General features: G+C 40.9%; 1 protein-coding gene across 2 annotated transcripts in view; it reads right to left on the reverse strand.

Annotated features, from left to right (window-relative positions):
* Nucleotides 1-19,871, reverse strand: part of tmem132e (transmembrane protein 132E) — a 101,956-nt gene extending 82,085 nt beyond the window's left edge. For both annotated transcript variants that reach the window (XR_010332511.1, XM_064352012.1), the window contains exons 1-2: nucleotides 18,574-19,871; nucleotides 17,053-17,971 (exon numbers count right to left, since the gene is read on the reverse strand). Coding sequence is in view for 1 of the 2 variants with exons in the window: in XM_064352012.1 (XP_064208082.1) it covers nucleotides 17,053-17,971; nucleotides 18,574-18,655 (1,001 nt within the window). In the remaining variant the exon portion in view is untranslated. The remainder of the gene's footprint in view (nucleotides 1-17,052; nucleotides 17,972-18,573) is intronic.
* Between the last annotated feature and the right edge of the window lie 6,462 nt (nucleotides 19,872-26,333).

Here is a 26,333-nt window from a genome sequence, read left to right on the forward strand (position 1 = left end):
CGGTTGTTCCCTGCACTTGGAATGGTCCTTCTCTCTAGGGTGTTCGACACACTTGTTCCTGGTTATGGTTATACACTTTGTTGTACGTCATTCTGGATAAGAGCGTCTGCCAAATGCCTGTAATGTAATGTAATGTAGATTATGGGAGACTATACAATGCAGTTTCTCTATTCCTGGAGGAGTAGGAGTTGTCTCTTTGTCATGTTACAGGTCTATTCCTGTCCAGACCTTATTTAGGCAAACAAAAGGAACCGTAGAGTGTGCAAGGGCTTGCTCAGGATTCTATATAAGCGAAGTTCAAAGCAAAATTTTGGGAGAATCTGCTTAACAGTTCTCCTGGTACCATAGTAATTGTCATACAGAATCGTTTGGTTATGTACTTGTTGGTATACATACAGGTTCATGTTAATTTGCATTAGCCAGCATTGTTGTCTTGTGTTCAGCTATCAGCATTGAATTTGTCCATATTTCCTCTCACAGAATTAACCGGTGATTATTTCTATTAAGAAACGATCATATTTTTACCTTAACTACATCTTTCTTTCTGTTTTTCAGAATCACAAATATTTAGAGCCCAGCTTAAAACAACCTACTATAGCTGGTGCACACAGTCTTAGGTGCGATGTCCCAGGCACTGGCATATGTGTTCTTGGGTCTTGGCCCCAGCTCCTCACCTAGTGCTGGATGCAAGCCTCAAGACTGAGTTTCTGAGAAACAGATTCCATGTCTTAAGGAAACCCTAAGTACTGAGTTGAGCAGCAAGTTTGAAAATTGAGTTTCTAGTAACAGATTCCAAGACTTAAGGAACCTCTGAGTACCAAGTCAAACAAGTTTCTAGTAACAGATTCAAGTTGGCCAGTTAATGTATTGTATAATGTATATAAAGATGAATTGAGAACAGAACACAGATGAAAAGCCTTTTTTCAATAATTTTCATCATGTTGAACCAGTGCAGAGAATTATTGAGGAAAGGAATGCTATGCACAATACATTCCCATAAAACAAACACTACATTCACTTACATTGAATCAGCAAGGGATCAATACAAGGATACACATTCTTAAAGACAAACAATAGATGTGTTTTGTGATGTTTGGGATGGGAAAGTTATTGCAGAAAACCTGTTTTCAAAACAATCCCTTATCATTAGGCTTGATACTTTATCAGGATTCATTTCAAGCTGTAAATCCTTTGGGCTCAGGGAAGAAAAAACATAAGATTTTTGTACCGTAAAAATTTCAGCCTAATGACAGATCAGGCATAGATCAAATGCAGCTAGTGCTACTTTGCAGAGAATGAGATTTCTTTGGTCAAAAGTTCATTGGTCAGGGGTTCTGGCATCACTGGTTAAAAACTTTGAATTATCTGGAGGAGAATGGGCAGGTGTGCTGAGGAACCTATAGGCAATTGCTGGTGAAAACCTTAGTCACACAGCATTGGTGGATTTGTTTAAAATTTTAGTAGGAGCACCCACTTTTGCACGTTCTGTGAAATATACAGGTTGACCTTTGTTTCAGCACCCTATACAATGAAGTTGCCAAGGACAGTTAGCCTATATCTTACAAGGGCCGTGTTCAGAATTTACGTGCAAGTGGTTTAGATGTTGCTGTGGGTATCTAATTAAATTCCTTGTTCAATGACCTTGCATTCTTTCATGTTTGTCTTTCGGGGATTGCCACCATACCTGGGGCATGATTTGTTTGAAGGTATTATGTCCAATGACCTAGCATTGTACATCAACCACTTAGGGCCATATTTACTAAGGATTTACTAATTGATGCTAAAGAGAGAAATAGCCTTTGTCCATATTTACTAAGGTGTCACCCTGGAGGTTTGTGCTGGTGAAATGAGTGAAAAGTGGCATCCCTAAAATTTCCGTGTTTGTTAATACATATGTATTTTTTGAGTGTTCGCATGTTAGTCCACAAAAATATAGGAGGGGAAAATGGAAATGTATACATAGGACCTGCTAAAGCTGATTTATCATAGCTGGTGGCCATTGCTGCCAAGGTAACTTCATCTGTTATTTATCTGAGAAAAGCAAGTGTTAACATCTTTCTTGGAGAATGTGGAGAATAACCTGCAGGCTCCCACATCATGCCATAATTTTAAGCCAACAACAAAATCAGTCCATGCCATCCCAGCAGTAACAAAACTCCATTCCTGACTTCTGGGTCATTTTAACACACAGGCACAACATTAGCTGAAATTTCACAGACCATGTGTCTTAAATGCACTGTCGCTGGTGCTGAAAGCCATGCTGCATCGAATGTCCCATTAGATCATATTTCCGAACAATCCAGAGGCCCTTTTGAAAACCAAACAGGGATTTTATATCACTGCTGATTTCCCAAGTGTGCTAGGTACAAATGACTACACACATGTTCAGCTGATAACCCCATCAGCAAATGAGCATGTGTTCAGAAACAGAAAGCACACACATTCTATCAATGTCCAGTGACTACTGTGTGTGACTACTGGAACATCATCACAAATTCCCAAAGTGCACACATGACTCCTTCATTATTAGGAACAGTTGCCTGTTAGACGAGGTAGGTGACTCTGAAGATGGCTATTTGGTACGGAATTAAACAACTGAAATATTAACACTGTTGTGGTGTGGGGATGGCTGGTTTAAGCAGCCACACCTGCCCTGGGTCAAGCTAATTAGAGCTGGCCAATTGGATAATTGGTGAAGAATTAGATAATTGGCCAGGCTAATTGGACCCAGGAACAGGAGTGGCTGCACCTGTGCGTAGTGAGGTAATCACTGCGCACAGGTTAAATCTGCCATCCCCACCCACACCAGGGGGCTTCCGTCATGACAGGGTTAACATCTGCTCATTTGGCTATACCATCTTGCCAAACCCTCGTGGAATAAATGTGGACTGTTTTAACATCATCTCCCTGTGTCTCTGTGCTGGAGGGCCCCAAAGAAAGCCACTTCAGTGGCCTGTGGCAGGCATGTTTGCCACAGTGGCGCCCAACGTGGGGCTCCTCCGGCACAGCAAAGAGGCACAGGAGGGCCAGCCAGGAAGCACACTGGAGGAGGGGCGGCTGAGGTGTTCCCGACAGGGCTTCGGGTGGATCCTCCGGGCCAAAAATGGGGAGCTGAAGATGACCAGGGAGGGGAAGGAGGCAATCCTCAGCTGGGATGCTGAGGAGCTGCACCTGGCCGAGAAGGCAGGTCAGCGACGGGCGGTGCACGAGAGGTGGTCGCGCCGTGAGCTGGACTTGGCCGGGAAGGCGGGTCAGCCACGGGCGGCGCACGAGCGGTGGCCGCGCCGTTTTGCTTCCTTTCTCGTCCGTTTTGGTTGTTTTTAGTTCTTTGTTTTGGCCTGGTAGGTTTGCCCGGAGCCCATGAAGGGATAAGCCTGCAGCCGCCTGCCAGCAGAGCCGACTGGCGGCCACCACAGCCACGAGGGTTCCTGGTCCCCAGCACCACACGGCCAGTCCACCAGCCCACCGGCCCAGCCACCCCGCCACGGCCCCTGGAACAGCCCGGGCCGGTGATGCCCCCACCAGCCAGCGGAGCGGCCCAGGACTTCCCGTGCTCCGGGAGGGAGGAGGAAGAAGGGCTGCCTTGTCGTCAAAAGGAGGGGCACAGCATGTACTGGACTGTTCCGGGGCCACCCACCCTGACTCTTTTTTTTTTTAGCGTGTTTAGAGTTTTTATTTTTATTTGTCTGTTGCTTTGTTGGGAGTGCGGGGGTGGGGGGGGGGTAGGCTTCGGCCAGTGATTCTCCCTGGCCTCAGTTTGGCGTGGGGGTATGTGGTGTGGGGATGGCTGGTTTAAGCAGCCACACCTGCCCTGGGTCAAGCTAATTAGACCTGGCCAATTGGATAATTGGTGAAGAATTAGATAATTGGCCAAGGCTAATTGGACCAGAACAGGATGGCTGCACTGTGCGATGAGTATCCACTGGCAAGGTAAATCTGCCATCCACACCACACCAGGGGGCTTCCGTCAAAGACATGGGTTAAACATCTGCTCATTGGCTATACCATCATTGCCAACACCTACGTGGAATAAATGTGGACTGTTTAACATCATCTCCTGGTCTTGTGCTGGAGGGCCAGAAGACTTCGGTGGCCTGTGGCAGGCGTGTTTGCCACAACTGTGTTCTGAAGTTTTTGCTAATGAGATGTGTTCGCATTAAAAGGTGACAGTGCCTGTCCATTGCATTTATGGATCCTGACATCTGTTCAAAAACCGACTTCACCAGAGTTAGAGTGGTACAACAACGTTGCTTTCCAACCATTCACAAGACGGTTAAATCTCAAATACCGGCAGTGCATTTAAATGCACTTAAACTCACTGAGGCTGTGCTCTTTTACATAACCAGTCTTAGTAAATACCCTGCTAAATTGAAAACACAGGATTTTGCGTACCTGGCCATAATTTCAGCCTGCTTAGTAAATATGGCACTTAGCGACTACAGACAAGCTGCTCACTCATATGGAATTGGACACAAGTATAAATCACTTCAAATATATCAGTGATGATGCTAGCCAGAACCCTAGTGAGGTCAATCCTGGAAGCAAAAAACTGAGTGGACATGCAGTACAAAATTTGACTTTGTTGAGATTAATTCTACTCTTCGTGGGTGACGAAACTGAACACTCATGTGATGACAAGCTGTGGCAACTCATCGTACGACTCAGAAATTGTAGAGATCATTTGTGCATCTGCTATTTCCACTGGTGGTCATTAATGAATATATATATATATATATATATATATATATATATTGTCGCCAGGTTGCATTTCCAGATGAACCACTTCTACTATAATATCATTATATTATCCTAAGCTAATTATCCACTTGATCCACTTCTTTGTGCTAGTGGACACTGATATTAGTGCACAAGAAAGCTTAAGAACTTTAAGAACTTATGTTCACCATTAGCTGAAAGACACCAACTCCATCAAGCTTCCATGAATGTTGGTAAGTTCTTCCCACAATGTATTGTAGCAGAGAGGGGCACACACTTCTTTGTGGATGACTATAATTTTACGATCATGGAAGCCAAAGCCCATCTTAATTTTGAGGCAGGAAACACAGTTGTTGCCCACAAAGTCACTGTAAAGGGCGCAACATATAGACAGGTTTCTCAGCAACATCACAGTTGAGGTGCACATGGCACTCTGTGCACTCATGGAACTCACTTAACCGTTAGACTATGGAAGAGCTTGTGGTGCTGGTGCCTTTTCTGTTCTGGCCAAAATTAAAAGTAGCCTACTTGGTTAACGATAGGCTTTGAGAATTAAGGTATCCATCCATCATTTATCTACACCCACTTATCCTGGGCAGGGATGTGGGGGGTGCTGGAGCCTATCCCAGTATACCTTGGGGCGAGAGGCAGGAATACACCCTGGACAGGCCGCCAATCTATCGCAAGGCACACGCACCATTCACTCACCATTCACTCAAACGCTCATACCTACCTGCATGTCTTTGGACTGTGGGAGGAAACCGGAGTACCTGGAGGCAACCCACGCGGACATGGGGAGAACATGCAAACTCCACACAGTAAGGCCCAGGCCAGATTTGAACCCAGGACCTTCTTGCTGTAAATTCTGAATGCCCACTGCACCACCGTGCTGCCCATATTAAGTCTTCAACACCTCATTTTCCACAGACAATGTACTGAAACAATCATTGTCAGCTACTCCACCTTTGTTTGTGTGGTAGCCCAGGCAGGCTACTTGTGTAGACTCCTAGCCTATCTGGCCAAATATTACCATTAACAAAAGTTACACTCTCAATTAATTTCAAACAGATTGCAATATTTTATATAGTTTTGCAAAGATGAAAGTGAAATAAAAGAACCAGAAACACAAGTAGATGCATTTAGTACATTGATGATCAAGTCTGCTGCAATGTGATAGCCTACCAAGGTGACACACTTGGTAGGCTATTTGTGTGTGCATCCTTTGCATTATTGTTGGAAGATGTGAGGAGGGTCTGATATTTGGGAAGATCAAGTCAGTACTCATTCAAGCTGATTCCGTTGTACATTTCATTATTGAGTCTGAGTCTACTTTAATCCAAATGAAGAACAGAATAGAGAATTTAAACAAAAACAACTCCAAGGCCAGACACAGATTAACGAAATAATTAGAACCTGGACAACCAAAAAAGAGGGCCCCATGATCGCTATGGCTGAATCCAGTGGCAACCAGCTTCCCATATGGTTAGACAGAAGAGAGTCAAGATAATATGAGACAAGCTATGTTTTGCATCTACCAGTGAGAGGGGGTAATGGGAGCACAGTGCGGGGAAGTCTCAAAACAACTTCAGGACAACTACATCCTTCAATGGAGGATGATCAATAGCACACTGGCTCTTTCCATCTCAGAAATCAAAAGCAACTGCCCATATCTATTTGTGGAGAAAACCTTTATGCACAGTTGATGTGATGCAGTATGCGCTCAGGGTAACATCCTTTTTGTCAGTCCAGTCATTTTAATACGAATACCAATGTTTCAACAGTAATCGGAACACGCCGCTAATAATTGTTGTTCACATTTCAGGACAATCGGCTGCTGTTTTGCCCCTTATTTGGTTCCTTGCAAACATTTCTTTTTTTAATTTATTCTGCTTCTTTTGAGTATTTGTTTTACTTGTCCCTTTAACCTTGGTTATTTTGCAACTGGATTTTCATTGCTTTCATTGTTGCTTGTGTGTTTTGTTTTTGCTTTTTGGATTATTTATTTTTTTCTTCTTCTGTTTTGTTGAATGCATGTTTTTGTTTTTTTGCTGTGTAAAATTTATGTAAGTCGCTCTTGATAAGAGCGTCTGTAAAATGCATGTAATGTAATGTTTGGTACTGGGACTGCAAAAACAAACCCACTGGTGGTGCAATTGTCTTCTGTGTGATTACTAGGTGTAGCTGACTATAGGGCTGAAGCTCAGTGTCTTCTTTTCCTTTCTCACTTGTATGCAGAGGATTTTCTTAATGCACCTCATTTGTGATTGGCGAGTGGACAATTGCAGCGTCACGCATGCATAGGGAGCCGGTGTCCTCTACTCATACTACCCTGAGTAGTCTCCCCGCAGTTGCTCCATTCTGCTCTCTCCATTGAGAATTGCAATGTCCCCCTGAATGATTCTGAGTGATAGTTTGTCGGCCTATTCTATTTTAGGCCAACTATTTTATTTTTTATTTTTTTGCATTTTATATTGACATTGACTGAAATTGCAAGTGTAATAAATATTTATGCTCTTTTAATAACTGTTTTTGAGAGATCCTTTTGATCTTCCTCTTTAATGTTGTATGTTTATAAAATCAGTGAACCTTTTTTTAAAATTTGAAGCCACGTCTCTGTCTCCTTCCTCAGTTCAGCTTTATTGTACCTGTGTGATGTACACTGTAAAAAATGATTCTGTGGTCATGTAGATTTTACAAAAATGTATTGTGTAAAACATATTCAACTGAACTGTGTACTTCATTTTGTTGCAATGATGTGTGTTGATATAAACTAAATATTGTCAGAATAAAATCATTTTATTCTTATTGATTAAAACTAATGCATTCTGTTTGTGTAATTCCAAATAGAGAGAATATTGAGTGAATCCACTGTAATGTAACTGAGTAGTTTTCAATTTACAAGCACTTCCTGTGTGCGCGTTTTTGGATGTATTTCAGTCCACGCATTTGCGTTGCAGGTCATTTGCAGACATGCTGGCACGGTGACTGCATCTATCTTGATGGTTCTTCCCCGTTTCACCTCCTCACAAATACTGGTTAACTAAGGTAATTTCTACCTGGGAAATGTACCGTAAATTAGTCATGTTACATGATATGAGACCAACAAACATTTTATTACTTAATGTCTTGTCATTTTCATTTGAACTTGTAAAAACTAATTACAGTTTTGTGTTGCAGGATACTGAGGGTTTGGAGGAACTTGAACAGCTCACAATGGCAATTGTGATCTTGAAGGAGGGAGCTTCTGCAAGCGACAGTCTAATTGTAGCCTAATTGTACCTTCTTCATTCAAACTATTTTGAGCCAAAACAATATTGCCACCCTTGTAATGTCTTTGGCCTTTGTTTACATTTTCTCCATTTTTCATTAAAGCACTCAAGATTCTCAACATTTGCAAGTAACATGTATGACTATTTTTGTAATTTTATGTGATTACAGTATACAGGTGGAGGCCATTTTGTAGAATTATGGTCATTTTTTGCTGTAAACTGTATTTTCTCCTTATGTTTTGGGATAAGACAACACGGGGTGCTTTTTTGTATAATAATGTAGCGTCAGAGCGACGTTGCATGTACTTCCTGGTTTGGTTTCCCAGCATGCCTTGCAATTGCTCTAAAAGAGACTGTTTATTGTTGTTTTCATTATTAAACTGTTGTTATTTTTGTGTTTCATTATGTGTAGGTGTCGTTTAGTGTTCTTTTTATATTATGCTTCCATGAAATCCGTTCTTTTATTGTTATACGCGCGAGTGAGACGCGCGTTGTGTTTCATGGCTTCTGTGACGTTCCCCACTGTAAACTAAGTCTCTCTCTTATAGTGCCTTGTTGATAAGCACCAATAAATGGTTTTAAAGCTAGTTTGGTTCTGTCGTATGTCTGCCATGCCGCCCGCCATAATAAAAATAAAGTGAAGAGTTGTTCATCATTAATTCTTGAGTTTATGTTGTTCTTAAGTTAGAAATATTTAGATTTAATTAACTGTATTGAATGAATTCAAATGAATGCACTGATTTAATATAGATGATTATTACTCAATTATGTTTCATGTGTATAATTAAATGATTTTTTATTAGTACTATTTATAAACTTGGTAGTTTCTCTTTCATTTCAACTCAATATTTTTGTTTAAGTTTTAATTAATTCATTTGTGTTTTCTATTTACTCATATTGAATGGGTAACTTTAAAAGGTCTCATTTAATTGATATTAACTCAATACCAAACATAGTTATATTTAATGAATAATATTACTTGTAATCTGTTGCCATAATTTTATTGGTGTATCATTTTTTACAGTGTAAACTCTTATATGCAACTAGGCATTTAGAACTATTTCCTAGAGTGTAATTCCCAAGGTGACTTAGTTAAGCTACAGGTTGTGCCTAGTGTTTTTGTCTCAGTGGTCACACAAGTTTTTTAAAATATGGGTAACAATACTGTCATGGCAGCTCACATCAGGGAACTCATCCACACAGGAACCCCAAGATTTATGGAACTAGGTTTGTACATATAACTACTTGGATTTGCAAACAGTTGGAATTTCACACAACTAAGACCACTGCGGGAATTTAACAAGGAAATTTTGCTGCTAAATAGCATTTCAGGATGAAATTGCTTGATTAAATTCCATTGTATGTTAAGAAATGATCATACACCATATTGTCAGAGTACTTGAACGGTGCTAGTACAGTACTCCAATCTGCACAGCTGAGCAGGTAGTATATAGCTTGCATAAGAATATTTACAAGGGTACATTTCGAAAGGACTGGATAATACAGTAATTGATGCATATATTGTATTAATCATAATGTTTTTCTCCCTCAACCATACACACCACACAAATCACACAGACACACACACATGCACACACACACACACAAATATATACAGGCAACATGTTGACATCACCACCACAGTGGATGGTGGCCACTGAAGGGGAGGTGGTCTATGAGGCAAATGAGGGAATCTTCCTCTCTGGCCTTGCTGCTGTATTTTCATGCTACCATGTATTCCATTTTCAGGACCAACAAAAGGCAGACAGCATCCTTGAGTATTCAGAGGCCAAGATTGGTGTTAAGTAGTACACACACAAACACAATGCGTATGACAGGATAATGACAGTAGAATCCATATACTAAGTCCTCTTTATTCTCAAATAGAACAAAAAAGCATTTGATTCTTACTGCTGTAATCTGTATTGTTAACGAATAAACCTAAATCAGTTTAGCTAGCTACGAAACATTGTGCATAATATTAACTGGTTTGATCTAGAAGTAAAAGATGATGGAAATTTAACAAAATGGTGGATACCATGTCACTATACCTAAAACCTTCAACTTGTTTTCTTGCTTGACTGCAGTTTATACAAATCAAGCATAAATTGTAGATCAAAGACAAGATCTTACCCAGAACTTAAAGTCTTTTCTGGATTTGTCTTTTCTGGATTTGTCTTCCATATGTTTGGTTGGAATAAATCCAGAAAGAGGGACAAAAAGGAAGGTGGTTAATAAGAGGTCGGGCAAAGAAGTCAAGAGAAAGACGTCAACATTGTTACAACATTTGACGGATTTTGAGTGGCACTGTGTCTAACTTCCTTACTGTGTATAGATTTACAAAGGTTGTTTGCAAGTTTTTTTTTGTATTTTTAATGCATTGTGGAAATAGGGTGATTAGTTTTTTTGAGAGGTCTTTTGGAAAATGTCACTGTACATCAACCTGAGCATAAAATATATATTATCAGAAAATTGAGCATCAATATGTATTAAGAATGTATGCCGCAATAAAGTATTCAAACTCACCTTTTTGTGTCTAGTTATTATCTCCGCCAGGCAGAGCCTGGAGGGTATTATGTGTTAGCTTAAAATTATTTAGAAACTAGAAGAGTGCACTCAGTAGAGTGCAGATCTCTGCCAGGCGAAGCACTTGTTGATCTCTAGCGGCCAGTTAGAGATTAGCTGCGGGCATTTACACAAACACACGCACACACGCAACCAAACTGAGCTGCCAGTTGTCTACAGCAATTTCTTATTTCTATACTCATGCTGATAAAAAACACTAACTAGCTGGCAACTGCGCTGTGAGCATTTTACCATCATTTCTAAATGCAATTTGGATGCTGTTAAACAAGTGGCAAGCTGGTAACAACAGCAACTACATTACATTACAGGCATTTGGCAGACGCTCTTATCCAGAGTGACGTACAACAAAGTGTATAACCATAACCAGGAACAAGCGTGTCGAAAACCCTAGAGAGAAGTACCACTCCAAGTGCAGGGAACAACCGCATAGTTTAACTTGGTCCCTGTAGGTTAAACTGATTAACACTAACACAAACAAGAACAGCAACAACGCAGTCTATGCAAAAATACAAGCAGTAGTTCAGACACAAGTGCATTAACAAAGTCAACTACGAAACAGCTACCTAGTTACAACCCTAGGTAGGGAGGGATGGGGAGAGGTGCAGTTGTCGCTTGAAGTGGGTCAGGGTCTCAGCTGTTCTGACCTCCACGGGGAGGAGACAGGAGACGTGATCGGGAAGCGCAAGTGCGAAGGGGGAGGTGCCAGGCGTCCTGGAGGTAGCGGAATGGAGGGGTCTGGCTGGCATGTAGGGTTTGAAGATCTTGTGGAGGTATGCTGGGGCTGATCCCTTGACTGCCTGGTATGCTAGGACCAATGTTTTAATTTGATGCGAGCCAACTAGCTGGTCAGTATTTTACCATTATTTCTAAATTCAGCACGGATGCTGTTAAACAACAGCAACTAGCTGGCAAGTGCGCTTCCAGTATTTTACTGTCTTCTCGAAGAGCAGTACTGATGCTGTTGAACAACAGTAACTAGCTAGAAAATGTGCTGCTAGCATTTTACTGTTATTACCATTTACAGTAGCATTGCTACTGACTACTGTCAACCAGCTGCCAGCATTTTACTGAATTTTTCACCTTGACCAGGGGTGCTGTAAACTTACAGTAAGTAACCGGCAACTGTACTGCCTGCAATTTACCATAAATTAAAGGTGAATCTTTTTACAGTGTAAACAATCAATGTATTTCTACCACAAGAAGAGCTGGGTTTCTTTGGCTGCATATACACTGCCACAGAAATCCATTTACAATAGCTGTGATTATCATACTGTGGTTCCATAAGAAAATTGTGTATTGAACGTATTTCTTATTGAACGGTAGCTGGCTGGAATTCTGGTCGGGTGGAATTCCAACCCATAAGCAGAAGTGACATAAGTCGGGTGATCATACCAAAGGAAAAAAGCCATGTGACAACAGTATGAATGTTGTTGGAGATTGGCCGTTGACTAATGAAACATGCTTATTCCTTTTTATGCTCAATGAAAATCACCATTGGTGTTGAAGGTATGTCAAGAAGTTTGTCCAATCTAAAGTAACACATTAGATTGCATAGCAAATACCTGCATTGTGGGCCCAGATACACTAGCACCGGTGCTATAGCATTGGCAGACTGGCTTGTAAAAAATCTTGCTTAAGCCATGGCTGCCCAACCATGTTACAGGAGATATACCGTCCTGTAGGTTTTCACTCCAAGCCTAAGAAGGCAGACCTCATTCAACAACTAGAGAAGTCATGGAGCTACTAATTGGTAGAATCAGGTGTGCCAAATTAGAGTTGAAATGAAAACCTACAGGATGGTAGATCTGCAGGAACATGGTTGGGCAGCCCTGCCTTAAGCGGATCCTAGGCCATGTTTCAGTGTTTTTGCAATGGCCTTTCTCTGGCACTGGCCCTTTATAGGACATCATAAGCTTTTAATGAGTATTGCAGTTTTTCCCAGGTTTCAGAGTGCACTGACAATGAAGAGGATTTGCATTCTTAACTGCTTTTCACGAACACTTCAATTTTGTATGTCTAGTTTGTTGTTATGGAAATGCTGAGCAATGCTGAGAGTCATGTCAAAACACTTAGCATTCAGACACCAAAATAAGGGTCTGGTCCAATCAATTGACTCGGTAGACGGTGAATTAAACCATGCTGGAAGCTTATAGCTGAAGTAAACTCCTGAAAAGGATTACTGAAGTTGTAATAATGAAGGTTCTTATATAGAATTAAGCCCAGCAGAAGGCTGACTCCTTTCCTCCCACCCCTATTTCATTTCTTTTCCACAGTTTCCCCTCCCTGTTATTTATGTGGTTCACAGTTGAAGGCTGAAAATGGTGGAAACTGGGAAACAGCAGGAACTCTGTTGTTGCTGTCAGAGTAAAGAAAGTGTGTATTCTGGTAACCCATTCTCTGTCTCTTGGAATTTGACAAATCAAAAAAAGAAAAAAAAACTTGAATGGAATTTAAAAAAAAGACAATGACCAAAATTACATTGTGTACCTTGTGTTATCTACTTTCTGTCCATGAATTTTGACGTCAGGAACACCAAAGTCATCATTATTTTATGGCATTTTGTTTAGAAGCACATACTCTGTCCCTCCTCTTTCAAATATGGCCACTGTAATGCTTGGGGGAGTTTCCCTAAACAGCATCTTTGTGTGGCTGTAAACACAAGTACCAATTTCCAGTGTCTGGCTAGTCGCTTCTAAAGCTCCTTTGCTTTTGTATTGTGATGCCAATTCCTGGCTTATGAGGTTCAGTCCATTGGTCCACCAACACAATGAGAACCGTTCACACATCCCAAACAATGTGATAACCATTGTGTAATTGTAGCATTCTAATTTTGCGCGAATATGCAAATTCACCCATAGAAAAGCTGAAAAGCATGAAAAACTAACTTTTTGTTAGATGTGGCAAGAATTTATGAAATAACCTTTCTAATGGCTACCTACTCTATATCTCAAATCTTCCCAACTTTTTATGAAATAAAAAAGGATGAGCTTTGTGTCATTACATATGGTTATTATTAAGAGGGCCAATCTGACTGCTTAACTTGACTTGAGTTTAACAATAAATGAATGAAGACTTATTTTACACATGAACACTCTTGAATGAAAACCCAGTAAATCTGTAAAGGGAAGAGGTGGTTGGGAATAAACAAGTTAAAACAAAAGCTTATGTTTTGCCCATCCCTCCTATTGCATTTTTGCAGTTTAACTGCACAGAATTATGAGACTAAATTGGGATCCTTTGTGGATAAATTTTACTCATAAAGGTATGAAAGACAGTTGAAAATCAACGTGAGAGAGACATAGAACTTCATAGAACTTCCTGGAAATGTATAAAAATCTGTCTTTCCCATATAAAATGCAATCCAGATACATACAGCCATACAATGTTGACCTTTGGTAAAACATGCAAAACTGATAAAATGTTAAAAATAGATGTGTATTTTATTTTAATTGACATAAAAAGGCTCCTAATTGCTAACACCGAAGGAGGGCGTGTGTGTGTTTTTTTTACACAATCCAGAAAAGGATTTTTAAAAATGTTGAATATTCATACAGGAGATTTCCATTTATTAGTCTTTCCACTAAATCAGGACATTACCAGCGTAGGTAGACTATTTTATTCCTTCAATTTGAAGTTTGATGTAACTGTGACAATCCTCCTTGGTAACAGCTGTCCTGATTAAATGTATGGTTTATTTATTATTCTGAAAATGCTTTCAGTTCCATAAAAAGTAAGAAGGAAAGTGGGAGACTGATGCATAAGAAAAAGAAAATGAAAATAAAGTTACTCTGAAGAAATTATTAATTGATATAGGCTGTTTCTTGAAATGATAACTTAATGTACCAGTGAACTATAACTAAATAGTGTCATATAATACATCATGTATATATAAAGGCCACTGTTAGAACAGTGAAGCAGGGCTATAGATTGGGTCAGGGAAATGGTAGAGTAAATGACAGTCACCCACAGTGTGAGCTCCCTCAATTTTATGCTGTGGAACTCACTATCTCAATTTTCTGCTGAGGAACTCACTATCTTGCTTTGGTTAATCTCATGTCAGTCCAGGTTCTGGTGTCTCCTAAACGCTTGTTTGGCCATGTCTTTGACAGGGAAAGTTACCCAGCTGCACATAGTTTGAGCTAAGGCAAATGTGGTGATTTAGGGTGCTGCCCTACTGCACTCAAAAGCTGTTGGCTATAACAAAGCAACAACAATCTCTTACAACATTGAGAGTGTTACTTGTAAACAGCTGACCAACTGGAATCTAAATTTGCATGAAAAAAACTGGTCAATCAATGAGATTAGCATTCTTTGCATGTAAACTAGTGCCAGACTTCACTATGTGGTCCATTCATTCTTTTGCATACGTTTTGATTGGGTAGCTCCTTTCATTAAAGGCCTCCGCACTTTGGCTCACTGTACCAGGCCAAATGTGACAGTGTTGTGATGAAGTGATGAAGCTGTTCACACAGAGTCCTACCATTATTACTGACCTGTTTTTCCCTTCAAAATGTCACTCTGCTGTTTTCCTCATATTTTTCCTCACCTGCAATGCTCTCACCTGATTCAGGTTGTAATTTATAAATTTATATATACCCATCAGAACCCCCACACAACCCTTCATATTAGTCTTATGCTATACAACTAAAAGGAAACAGTCTGATTTAGAATGTAACCAATTTTGGCCAAAAAAAAAGTTGCTGTATGGATTCTTTTGGACAGATGCGAATACGTGCCATAATCAAATCTAAAGGCGGTCCAACGAAATATTAGAGCGTGCAACCTTTTTTTTGGCCAGGCAGTGTATCTTTAATTGAGTGAAATAAAAATGCATTTTAAGCAGTAGTTATTAAACATAAAGACAATTAAATTTGAAAGTATGATAACTGCACCACTAATGAGTAAGTGTGTTTGTTTGTCTGTGTGTATATGTATGAATATGTGTGTAAATACTGTATGTATAAACACAGTTGAGCTTTGGTTGCAGTCAAACAAAGACTACGTCTCAGCCACTTCAAACAAGATGCAACACTTCAGGCATTTTTGGGATTTGAGGCTGACTTTTTGGCTGTGTTTGCATAAAATTCTAATTTATAAAGTGTGACAACTGGACTTGATTCACCACTTTGAATCAGCGCCATCGCTATATTACAATGAATTCAAGCAGATAGATTTTGATAGTAGTTGCACTGATCCTATTTAAGAAAGTTGTTTTCATAATTTAAAACATGTTAAATTAAGTTAATGAAAGATCTAAGATATAAGATAACCACTGTTGAACAAAAGTGCTGTACAATAACACTCATAAATACAATTTGTGAACACACACTAGACAAAAAACATGTAGGTCCATTTGAATTTACCACCAAGAAGCATTTCCAAATGAGCGCAAAACTAGACAAGACTTCTACTTTCTGAAATGGGACTACAGATTTATAAGCAGATGTTTATTGTTTTAAATGTGCTTTATACCCTAAATAAAAATTTAATGACTTAAAATTAAAATGTTACAACTAAAATTCTTCCATAAACACACAGAAGTAAGCATATATACATACACAGACCTGCATATATAAAATAACCATTTTCTGTTGTGACATGTTCCTGTCCAGTTAAATTAGTTATTGAGGTCTAATTAATGCATATTGAATTGCTAAATTGAAGTCTGAGTTTCCATTACGAGGAAGGAGAGACCATTTATGAGGAAGGTTAGATTCTGTTTCACATTATGGCTGAAAATCCAGCTAATATCAACCCCTCCCCTGTCATTTCCCTCAATAGATATGGGCGGTGGGTGGAGGTGGCGTGGTGAGAGCTCGTTTTTCCAGAAATGAAAGCTTATTTTTGGCAAATAAGTCTACATAAGTCTACATATGCTCTAAAATGATAAAAAATAATAATTGGTCAAATCAAACGAAATTTAATTTGAATAGATGCCAGTTCACATGTCCTTTCACAGAGGCTTGAATACAACTTTCCAATCTCAGTCTTAGGCCTCAAGTGCAAGCTAGTTCTCAATGCACCTTTAAATTTCAGTTTGGACTCCCATCTTTATAAAAAGGCATTGAAATTGCTTACACTGATTGTTGAAAACCTACCAATGCAAGTCTATCTGTATGGCAAAAAATACAGCTTGCTTTTGTCAATGAACTAATGCACAGAAAACTGAACTCTGCATGCAGTTTTAGCCTGCATGCCACCAGTTCCTGCATGACTGTGGGGAACATTGACCTGGTACAGCTTATTTCCACACAGTAAATCTCAGTACAAATCACCTAAAATCAAAAAGGACTGGACTCTATATGTCCTACACATCTCAGCATTTAACATTTCCAGCAGTGATGTACTATTCCCACACTTGATAAGCAGTAAGAAACGGAGAAAGTGTAAAATTATACATTACTAAGAAAATAAAGTAATATTTCAGCTCGACTACGTTGAAAGAGTCTTGGTCAAACCACAAACAGGCAAGGAGACTTACTTAAGGGTGAACTGCTCAACGGTGGAGTTGGGCACCAGGAACAGATAGATGTTGAGGGTCTCGCCGGGCTTCAGAGGTTTCTCCGGCAATCTGAGGAATATGTTCTTGTCCAGCTGCTTGTCTACAACCATCTGCTCCTGGCTTGGCTGGTACAGGCTGATACTTCCGATCCGGAGCAGTGGGTGTTGCATGGGCATTTCACCTCTGGACCCACCCACCCCCCTGTGGTTGGAGACATCTCCGCACTCCCCGCTGTTGTTCGGGTCATGGACAGTGTAATAGAGCTCCACCTGAAGGGTCTCCCCACTCAGCTCTATCCCCTCCACTGCTTTCCTTCGCCCCAGGGGTGCCACATTGATGTTGAACCATGTCCCAGGGAGCTCCAGCTGGGCCAAGCACTGGGCCAGATTCCCCCGCAGCCTGCAGGATGTCTTGATCTCGCGGATGTCCCTAAATGCATGGAGCCTGACACAGGGGAGCATGTCCAGCACCTTGAAGTCATCCCAGTCCCGGCCAGCAATGTAGAACAGCACTTGGACAACAGGGTTGCTGGAGAATACCCTGGACTGCACTATGAAGGCTCTTACCTTCCAGTTGACCGTCAGGCGGCTGGGGATCTCCAGTGGGCTAGATGGTTGGAGCAGGTCTTTAGAGAGCATCTGGTCCTGTGCAAAAGGGCCAAAGGTGATGTTGACTGCTGGGAGCTCCTTGGTTTGGAACACCACAAAGCTCTCGGAACGTTGGAGTGGGTGCCCACTTTGGCCACCCTGCAATGGTGACTCCCGCAAGAAGAAGGCCAGCTGTGCATTGGAGAGCTTGAAGTTGGCTGGAAGGTAAACTTCAGGAGGGATGGGTGTGGTGGTGGCTACAGAAGCACCAAGGAGTGTGTCTGAGTTTGTGGGAAACACTTTACCTGCAACTAAAGACAAACACAAAGAAAGGTTACAAACTTGCACAGCTACTCATGGTGCCAGGATCTTAAGAAATAGTACATTCTGGCATACACAAGATCAGAATAATGCAAGTTCACAGTACCCCTGTGCAGGTGACAGCAGCTGGGGATGTGTATCACACTTGCCAACATAGGAGACAGGTGTCAAAGTACTTGTTACTGTTTCTCAGATTACACCCTGGGCACACAAAGAACGCTGTACAAAGCACCTATCACTACCCAGCATGTTCTCAAGACAACCCTGTTTAAAACAGATTCTTAATTATTTAATTGCTCTTCAAAATGTTTGTGATATAATATGATATCTGGTCAATACTAACAACCAAAAAGGTATCTAACTGGCCAGAACAAGTATAGGAAAGCCTTCAATATTTGAAAATGACAAAGATAGTAATCAACAAATCAAAGAAAGAAAATAACCTTAATTTCTGATTATGAAGTGATGGTAAATAAATCTCACACACACACACACACACATGCACAGACATAAATCTGTACAAAAGACAATCTCTCCTTCCCTTATAAAAAGACAAAGAAGTGAATTAACAATAAAATAAAATACAACATACTTGTTAATATAACAAGGCATAGTACATAGTAGTACAAAGTCTCTCCTTTGCAGTCATGAACCCGAGTACAAAAATGTCCCATATTCCTCACTCTTCTGCATTTAAATCAGTGCTGTTCTGTATTCCTCTCAGAAACTAAGTTCATCCACCAAGATCAAACAAGGGCCAGATTAGGTCCTTTTCCGCCACGCGTGAAGCCTTCCGTCATGTTTAAAGACCCAAAGGCATTTGCCTCTGTGGCGGAGTCCATTTCCAGCAGAATCTCTTACAAAGGCCCCCTCTGAGTTAAGAAGTTCCTTAACAACCATACAGCATCACAGCAGGAGCCCCAAAATGCACAGCTGTTCTAATGCACATCCTTAGAGCCAAGTCCAGCATGCGCTTCTGTTTCCAGTTCCCTGCCTTGTTGTGCTGCAGTCCCAGTTTGGATTCACTTTGCCTAGCAGTCCCCTCTCTTCTTCTCTAAACAAAGCCCAGAGTCCGCCCCGTCTCGCCACACCTTGCTCCTGCCTGTAATCACCACCCTGGCTCCCATTCACCACTTTGAGCTACAGGCCTCCCGGGACATTAACACCACAAAAAAAGACACTCCTACATGTGATTCATCTTACTCCCACTGGACATGCTGAGGCAGGCTCTGTGTCTGTGAGAGTGGTGTGTGCGTGTGTGTGTGTGTGTGTGTGTGTGTACGCGCGCGCGCGAGTTTGTGTGCATGTACAGGGGTGGGGGTTGCATGGCTGGAGGGTCCTAAGAAAAGATAAAGAGGGGAAGGAGGGAGGGAGGGAGAGAAAGAGAGGAAATTAGGCTAAAATCATTGATGCTCCCTTCTCCTCTTTCTCCCAGGCCTTTGAGACGTGGATGTGAATAACAGTGGAGGAGGGGTGGGGGACCTCTCCAGTTTCAACAACTGCTGGAGAGGCGGGCCTTTTTATAAATATGTGATCCTCCTCAAATGCAAAACACACAAGAGCGCATTCACACGCGCTCACACACACACACACACACACACACACACACACACACACACACACACACACACACACAGAGTTAAATGCAAAAGTGTTCGAACAATTATAACTTTTTTGTTGTTTTGGCTCTGTACTCTTGTACACTGAATAAAACAATGAACATGATGTTAACGTTCAGACTATCAGCTTTAATTTGAGGGTGTTTACATCCACATTGGGTGATCCATGTAGAAATTACAGCCCTTTGTATACATAGTCCCCCATTTTAGGGGAGCAGAATTGACTGCTGTTTCATTGTTAGTTCTTGCACAATAAAAATATGTATATAGAAAGCTCCATAATGTTTGGGACAAAGATATTTTTTCTTGATTTGGTTCAATTTTAGATTTGTAATAAAACAATTCACATGTGGTTAAAGTGCAAATACTCAGCTTTTATTATTGGTTATTTTACACCACGTAAAAATAATAGAACTTTTTTGCTGGCCACCCAAAATCATTCTTCTGCAGAACTAAATAATGTATAACATTTACAAAGCAAATTTATCATACTTACACTCAAACTCTGAGCTAGCAACATGTTTTCACTCCAAGCTACATAGGGCCATACAATCAAATTGTAGGTGAGTCTTGGCTGTTGATGCAGCCATTTTGTTTTTCTGGATAATTAAATTTGTAAGTACTGATTAAACTCTTCATGCACTGTAATTACAAATAACTTTGCCTCTCTGCATGAAGGTTATTTTCCCTACAGTCTGTACTTCAAACCTTTTTCTGCTATAAAGTGTGGTATGCACATTTCTTAAATATCCACATCCTAGGAAAGCGCAGGGGTGGCAATCTAGGTTCCATTTTAAGGTCTAAAAGACGACATTTTGTCTGGCATGTACTAATTCTTTCACTTTAACACTAGAACCAAGCTGGCGGATAATTTGAATACATTTAAGGTTAATGAGGCCTTCTTGCAAAGTCATTCCAGTCAGGTTTGAACAATTCCGTGATGTGTCGTCCGACATGAACCTTCTGAGGAAAATGTGATATGTGATAATCTCTTTGAGAAGGAACACGATACGTCTATTGCCCCTGCGAGCCATTCCATTATGTGGATGCATTAGCAGCCCAAGTGCTTTTTTTCCCCTTTTCCTTGACATACTGCATGTAATGTACGCTTCCAATTGTTCAGATAGATCACACTGCAATCCAGCCCCCCAGGCATCCTTTTGGGATTAAGAATCTGATTTGTGGACTGTCTTTACCGGGGGCAGCCCTTCTCACTTTGCATTGAATCAAAGAGTGACCGCAGATGGGATTTCAACATGAAACCATAGCCCTGTTTCAGCTTCCTGCAAGACCTCTGGGCCAAATTAAGTGGGCCTTTTTGCTGTTGCACTCACAGATGGTTACATGCCACACATCTGCTGGGAGTCAAGACAGTAGTCCAGCTACCCCAAAGGGACCTTCCCATCAAATTTCAGATGACCTAATGGGAAAATACAAACACTTCACGCCCCCCCTCCAGAAACAACACTCCACATTGATGTAGCACACCACGTTGAGGAAACTAAAGAATTCAAAGAATTTGAAGACTGTTGATCTTAAATTATCAAAGAACTCTAAAATTCAATAGGGTCAATGAATGCTAGTTTGGGTGAGGTGTAATTGACATTATACCATGCAGTGTAATACCAAACTACTGCAGTGACCATTTGATTAGCCTCAATTGTCCAACAATTATAATAGTTGATTATACTGCTACCAGCCACACAGGACCCCCTGCAATTTGCAAAGGGTGGGCACTTACACCTCATCTTAAGCCGCGTTTCCACCGCAGGAACTTTACCCCGGAACTAGGAACCTTTTGAGGAACTCAGTGCGTTTCCACCGCAAGAACTAGGGTCTAGGGTCAAAAGTACCGGAACCTTTGGGGTGGGGCGCAAGCGCTGAAAATTTCTGATTAGTCGACTACTTGCAGTGTTTTATTTCAACCGCCATGTTTAAAAATCTGCAGCGGCAAACCGATTTATTTTCATAATAACTTCAAATCAAACTTGTATGTTATGCGGCGTAGTAGCCTAGTTTTGGTTATAGCCTGCCAACGTCTTGGAATTATAACGTGTGCTCTTCTGTTCTTTTCTTGCTGTAGTATTCGTTTTATAAAATGCTAAGCATTCGTGCTGGGACAGCATATTACGTACCAAAACATTCAAACAGATTAATTCGGTTGCTGAATATTTTCTTCCGGATTTTCTTTGTTAGCCCGTTGTAATTGACTCAAAACGTTTGATACAGTTATGTGAGGTATGCGGCAGTTCATTGGTGATACAGTAAAAGCAAATTGGTTATCACCTTCTGCACTTTTTGTCAGGGTAAAATAACAGGTTAATTCTAGTAATCGTCCCTTTAGCCTTTTCAGACTGCCGTAATTTTACTCTGCCATTCCTCAATTCCACAAAAAGACCAGGAAGACTATGGACTAATTTATGGTGCATGGTTCGCATCTGGAGGGCACACTTCGCTGCTCGGCTAGCAGTAACTTCGAAGGAAAGCAAACGGTGGCTGTACCACTGCTAATTTAAATTTTTACGCAAGTCCGAGTTTTCGTTCTATTCTTGTCATTTTGCGATTAGCCTATATGGAATTGACGATGAGAAAGTAATCAAACAGCAAAATGTTTACAACGTGTGCATGTTTTCTGCTGTTGTTGCCAGTTATATTGGAAATGTGAATGCATTCTGTCGCCTCGGATGTCAAGACATGAAAGTGAATGTTCACATAAAAACATAATGAATGTGTTTGAGAGGATATATAAAACAGTTACAATCTGACTATTGGCCTGTTATATCCTATTTGTTGTATAACAACGGTCCAAGTTCAACTACCAATGACAGTTTTGCTTGACAACGGTAAAATATGCCCAAATGGCTGCAGAAGAATATTTCAATTCCAGGTGATTAAATCGATAAAAATCAATAAATACAAAAGTAACCATATATAGTCATTGTTGGTAACCCGTTGTATATAAGTGGAATGGACTGCATTTATATATAATAAACCCCTCCGGGCTGTCCTGGTTATTAGAAAATAATGTAGGCTACTTCGGTGGTAGTATGGGGTTACAGAAGAAATCATACGACAGATGGACCGATGACAACGTCTCTTTTTCATATGTCAGTGGGCTAATTTGCCTAATCTTTGCGGGACTTTAGACCGTGGTGGAAACGCAGACAACAATGGGCTGAAGGAACCTTTTAGTTCCTTGAAAAGTAGTTCCTGGGACTAAAAGTTCCGGGTACTTTTGGTGGAAACGCGGCTTTACCTGACCCTCAACACGGGCACCCCGCAAGGATGCATGCTCAGCCCGCTCCTATACTCCATCTACACCAGTGACTGCACAGCCAAGCACAGCTCCAACGCTATCATTAAGTTTGCAGATGACACAATGGTGTTGGGCCTGATTACCAACGACGACACCGCGGCCTATGCAGACAAGGTGATGGCGCTCTCAAGGTGGTGCCAAAGGAACAACCTTCAGCTCAACATTGAGAAAACAAAAGATCTGATCCTGGACTTCAGGAAAAGGGGTGTGCACGTGCCCATTACCATCAATGGTGCCGCTGTTGAACGGGTCAGCAGCTTCTGATTCCTCGGAGTCCACATCTCAGAGGATCTGAAGTGGTCTCGGCACGTGAACACGCTGGTGAAGAAATCCCAGCAGCGCCTTTTCCACCTCAGATGGCTGAGGAAGTTCGGCCTGCCCCCACCAATCCTCAGGAACTTCTACAGGTGCACCACGGAAAGTGTCCTGACCAGCTGCATCACTGCCTGGTACAGCAACTGCACAGAACGTGACCGGCAGAGGCTGCAGAGGGTGGTGCGGACAGCCCAGCAGGCCACACGTGGTGCACTGCCTAACCTGAGGGGCCTGTACACAGCGAGGTGCACGACGAAGGCCAACAAGATCATCGCCGACCCCAGTCACCCGAGCCATGGCCTGTTCATCAAGAAGATGTCCAAGAGAAAGCCTGGCTATGTCAGCATAGCAGTAAAGACCAACCACCTCAAGGACAGCTTCTACCCCCAAGCCATTCATATGCTGAGCTGAGACACCTAACCACTGCCCAGCTCCACCAACAACTGAACTGCCCCTTCCCACCCCTTCCCCTCCTACCTCCTCACACCCCACTGTATCACTGTGTCACTTTAGCACTGTCACGTGATCCCTTTATACTGCCAATCCAAGTGTGATGTGCAATACTTTAGTTACTTTTATCTTTACTTATTATTATTACATTTTACTATTTATTACTAGCATTATCACTTAATTGTAAATACCTGCTAAAATCTTATTGTTTTTATTTTATTGTGTTTACTGTTGTGAATTGAGAGAGATGCATATGGACACAATGAATCTCACTGCAATGTACGCCATGTGTATTTGATCAATAAAACTTGAAACTTGAAACTAATGATTTGTTTTATATGTATGGATATAAGAAAAATAACTGAATATATTTTTGCACTCTTGCCATAACTTCCTGACATAGCCTATGCTTGCTGAGTGAACGGGACTAAATGTGTTCATGGCTATCAATAACTGTTACATGAGTATTGTACATTATCGTACCTGTGTTTTGTAATTGTTCCAGTGATCTTTGGTATGCACATATTGTATGCCGCTTTGGATAAAAGCATCTGCCAAATAAATGTAATGTAATGAGTCATATTAGATTTCAGTCTGCACTATTTTCTTTGAATTTCTTAGTCATGAAATACATTTTCTATATTTTTCTCATTTTAGTTTTTATATTATTATAATTAAAGAAAGCCATTGTTTTGGGAGGATGGTAAATGTGGGCAAAAACAATGCGGATTAATGAGGAGAGCTTGCACCCGCTGTTTCTAGGACACCCTTTGATCCTGCTATGCTAACTACTTTGGCAATTGTTATAATTCAGGTGCAACTGAAAAGCCTAGATTTTCATTAGCATAACAAATAATGGATGCAAATGGTGTGTTTTGCATGAAAAATGGCCATTTTCTTACTGGGACATTGAGACTACTACTACTGCTGGTCAGTATCTGAGTGTGACAGCGTGGATCTGATATCTGGAACGGTAAATCTCAAATATACCATGAACTATCATTAGTGTCTGCAGGATAGCAATGGTTGTATAAACACATCCAGGGGCAGGGCAATATTCAATGCCTTACAGCCATGACAGTCCATAGCCACGTTTCCACTGCAGGAACTTTCCCCAGGAACTAGGAACCTTTTGAGGAACTCAGTGCGTTTCCACCGCAGGGACCAGGGTCTAAATTAAGTTCCTGCTCAGGGGGTAGTACCTTCCAAAAGTACTGGAACTTTTGGGGTGGGGCGCAAGTGCTGAATATTTCTGATTGGTCAACTACTCGCAGTATTTTATTTCAAAAGTCTGCAGCCGCAAACCGATTTATTTTCATAATAATAACTTGAATTCAAACTTGTATGTTATGCGGCACAGTAGCCTACTTTTGGTTATAGCCAGCCAACGTCTTGGAACAGATAAGAAATCAAAAGATTGAGGATTATAACGTGTGCTCTTCTGTTCTTTTCTTGCTTTAGTATTCGTTTTATAGAATGTTAAGCATTCGTGCTGGGACAGCATATTACGTACCAAAACATTCAAACGGTTTAATTCAGTTGCTGAATATTTTCTTCTGGATTTTCTTTGTTAGCCCGTTATAATTGACTCAAAACGTTTGATACAGTTATGTGAGGTATGCGGTAATTCTGCGCAATTTACATTGGTGATACAGTAAAAGCAAACTGGAAATTACCCTCTGCACTTTTTGTCAGGATGAAATAACAGGTTAATTCTAGTAATCGTCCCTTTGGCTTTTTCAGACTGCCATAATTTTACTCTGTGATTCTTCAATTCCACAAAAAGACCAAGAAGACTATGGACTAATTTATGGTGCATGGATTGCATCTGGAGGGCACACCTCGCTGCTCCGTTAGCAGTAACTTTGAAGGAAAGCAAACGGTGGCTATACCACTGCAATATTTATTTAAATTTTCATGCAAGTCCGAGTTTTAATTCTATTTATTCTTGTCATTTTGCGATTAGCCTATATGGAATTGACTATGAGAGTCGAAGTAATCAATTCAACAGCAAATTGTTTACGACGTGTGCATGTTTTCTGCTGTTGTTACCAGTTATTTGTGGAATGTGAATGCATTCTGTCGCCTCGGATGTCAAGACATGAAAGTGAAGGTTCGCATTAAAACATAATGAATGTGTTTGAGAGGATATATAAAACAGTTACAATCTGACTTTTTGCCTGTTATATCCTATTTGTTGCATAACAATGGTCCAAGTCGAACTACCAACGAGAGTTTTGCTTGACAACGGTAAAATATGCCCAAACTGCCGCGGAAGAATATTTCAATTTCAGGAGATTAAGTCGATAAAAATCAATAAATCACTAAAGTAACCATATATAGTCATTGTTGGTAACTCCTTGTATAAGTGGAATAAACCCCTCCGGGCTGTCCCGGTTATTAGAAAATAATGTAGGCTACTTCGGTGGTAGTATGGGGTTACAGAAGAAATCATATGACAGTAGACCGATGGCGACGTCGCTTTTTCATATGTCAGTGGGCTAATTTGCCTAATCTTCGCGGGACTTTAGACCGCGGTGGAAACGCAGACAGCAATGGGCTGCAGGAACCTTTTAGTTCCTTGAAAAGTAGTTCCTGGGACTAAAAGTTCCGGGTACTTCGGGTGGAAACGCGGCTCATCATGATAGCTCT

The sequence above is a fragment of the Anguilla rostrata genome, chromosome 9, assembly GCF_018555375.3.
Source record: "Anguilla rostrata isolate EN2019 chromosome 9, ASM1855537v3, whole genome shotgun sequence".
Classification (NCBI taxonomy): domain Eukaryota; kingdom Metazoa; phylum Chordata; class Actinopteri; order Anguilliformes; family Anguillidae; genus Anguilla; species Anguilla rostrata.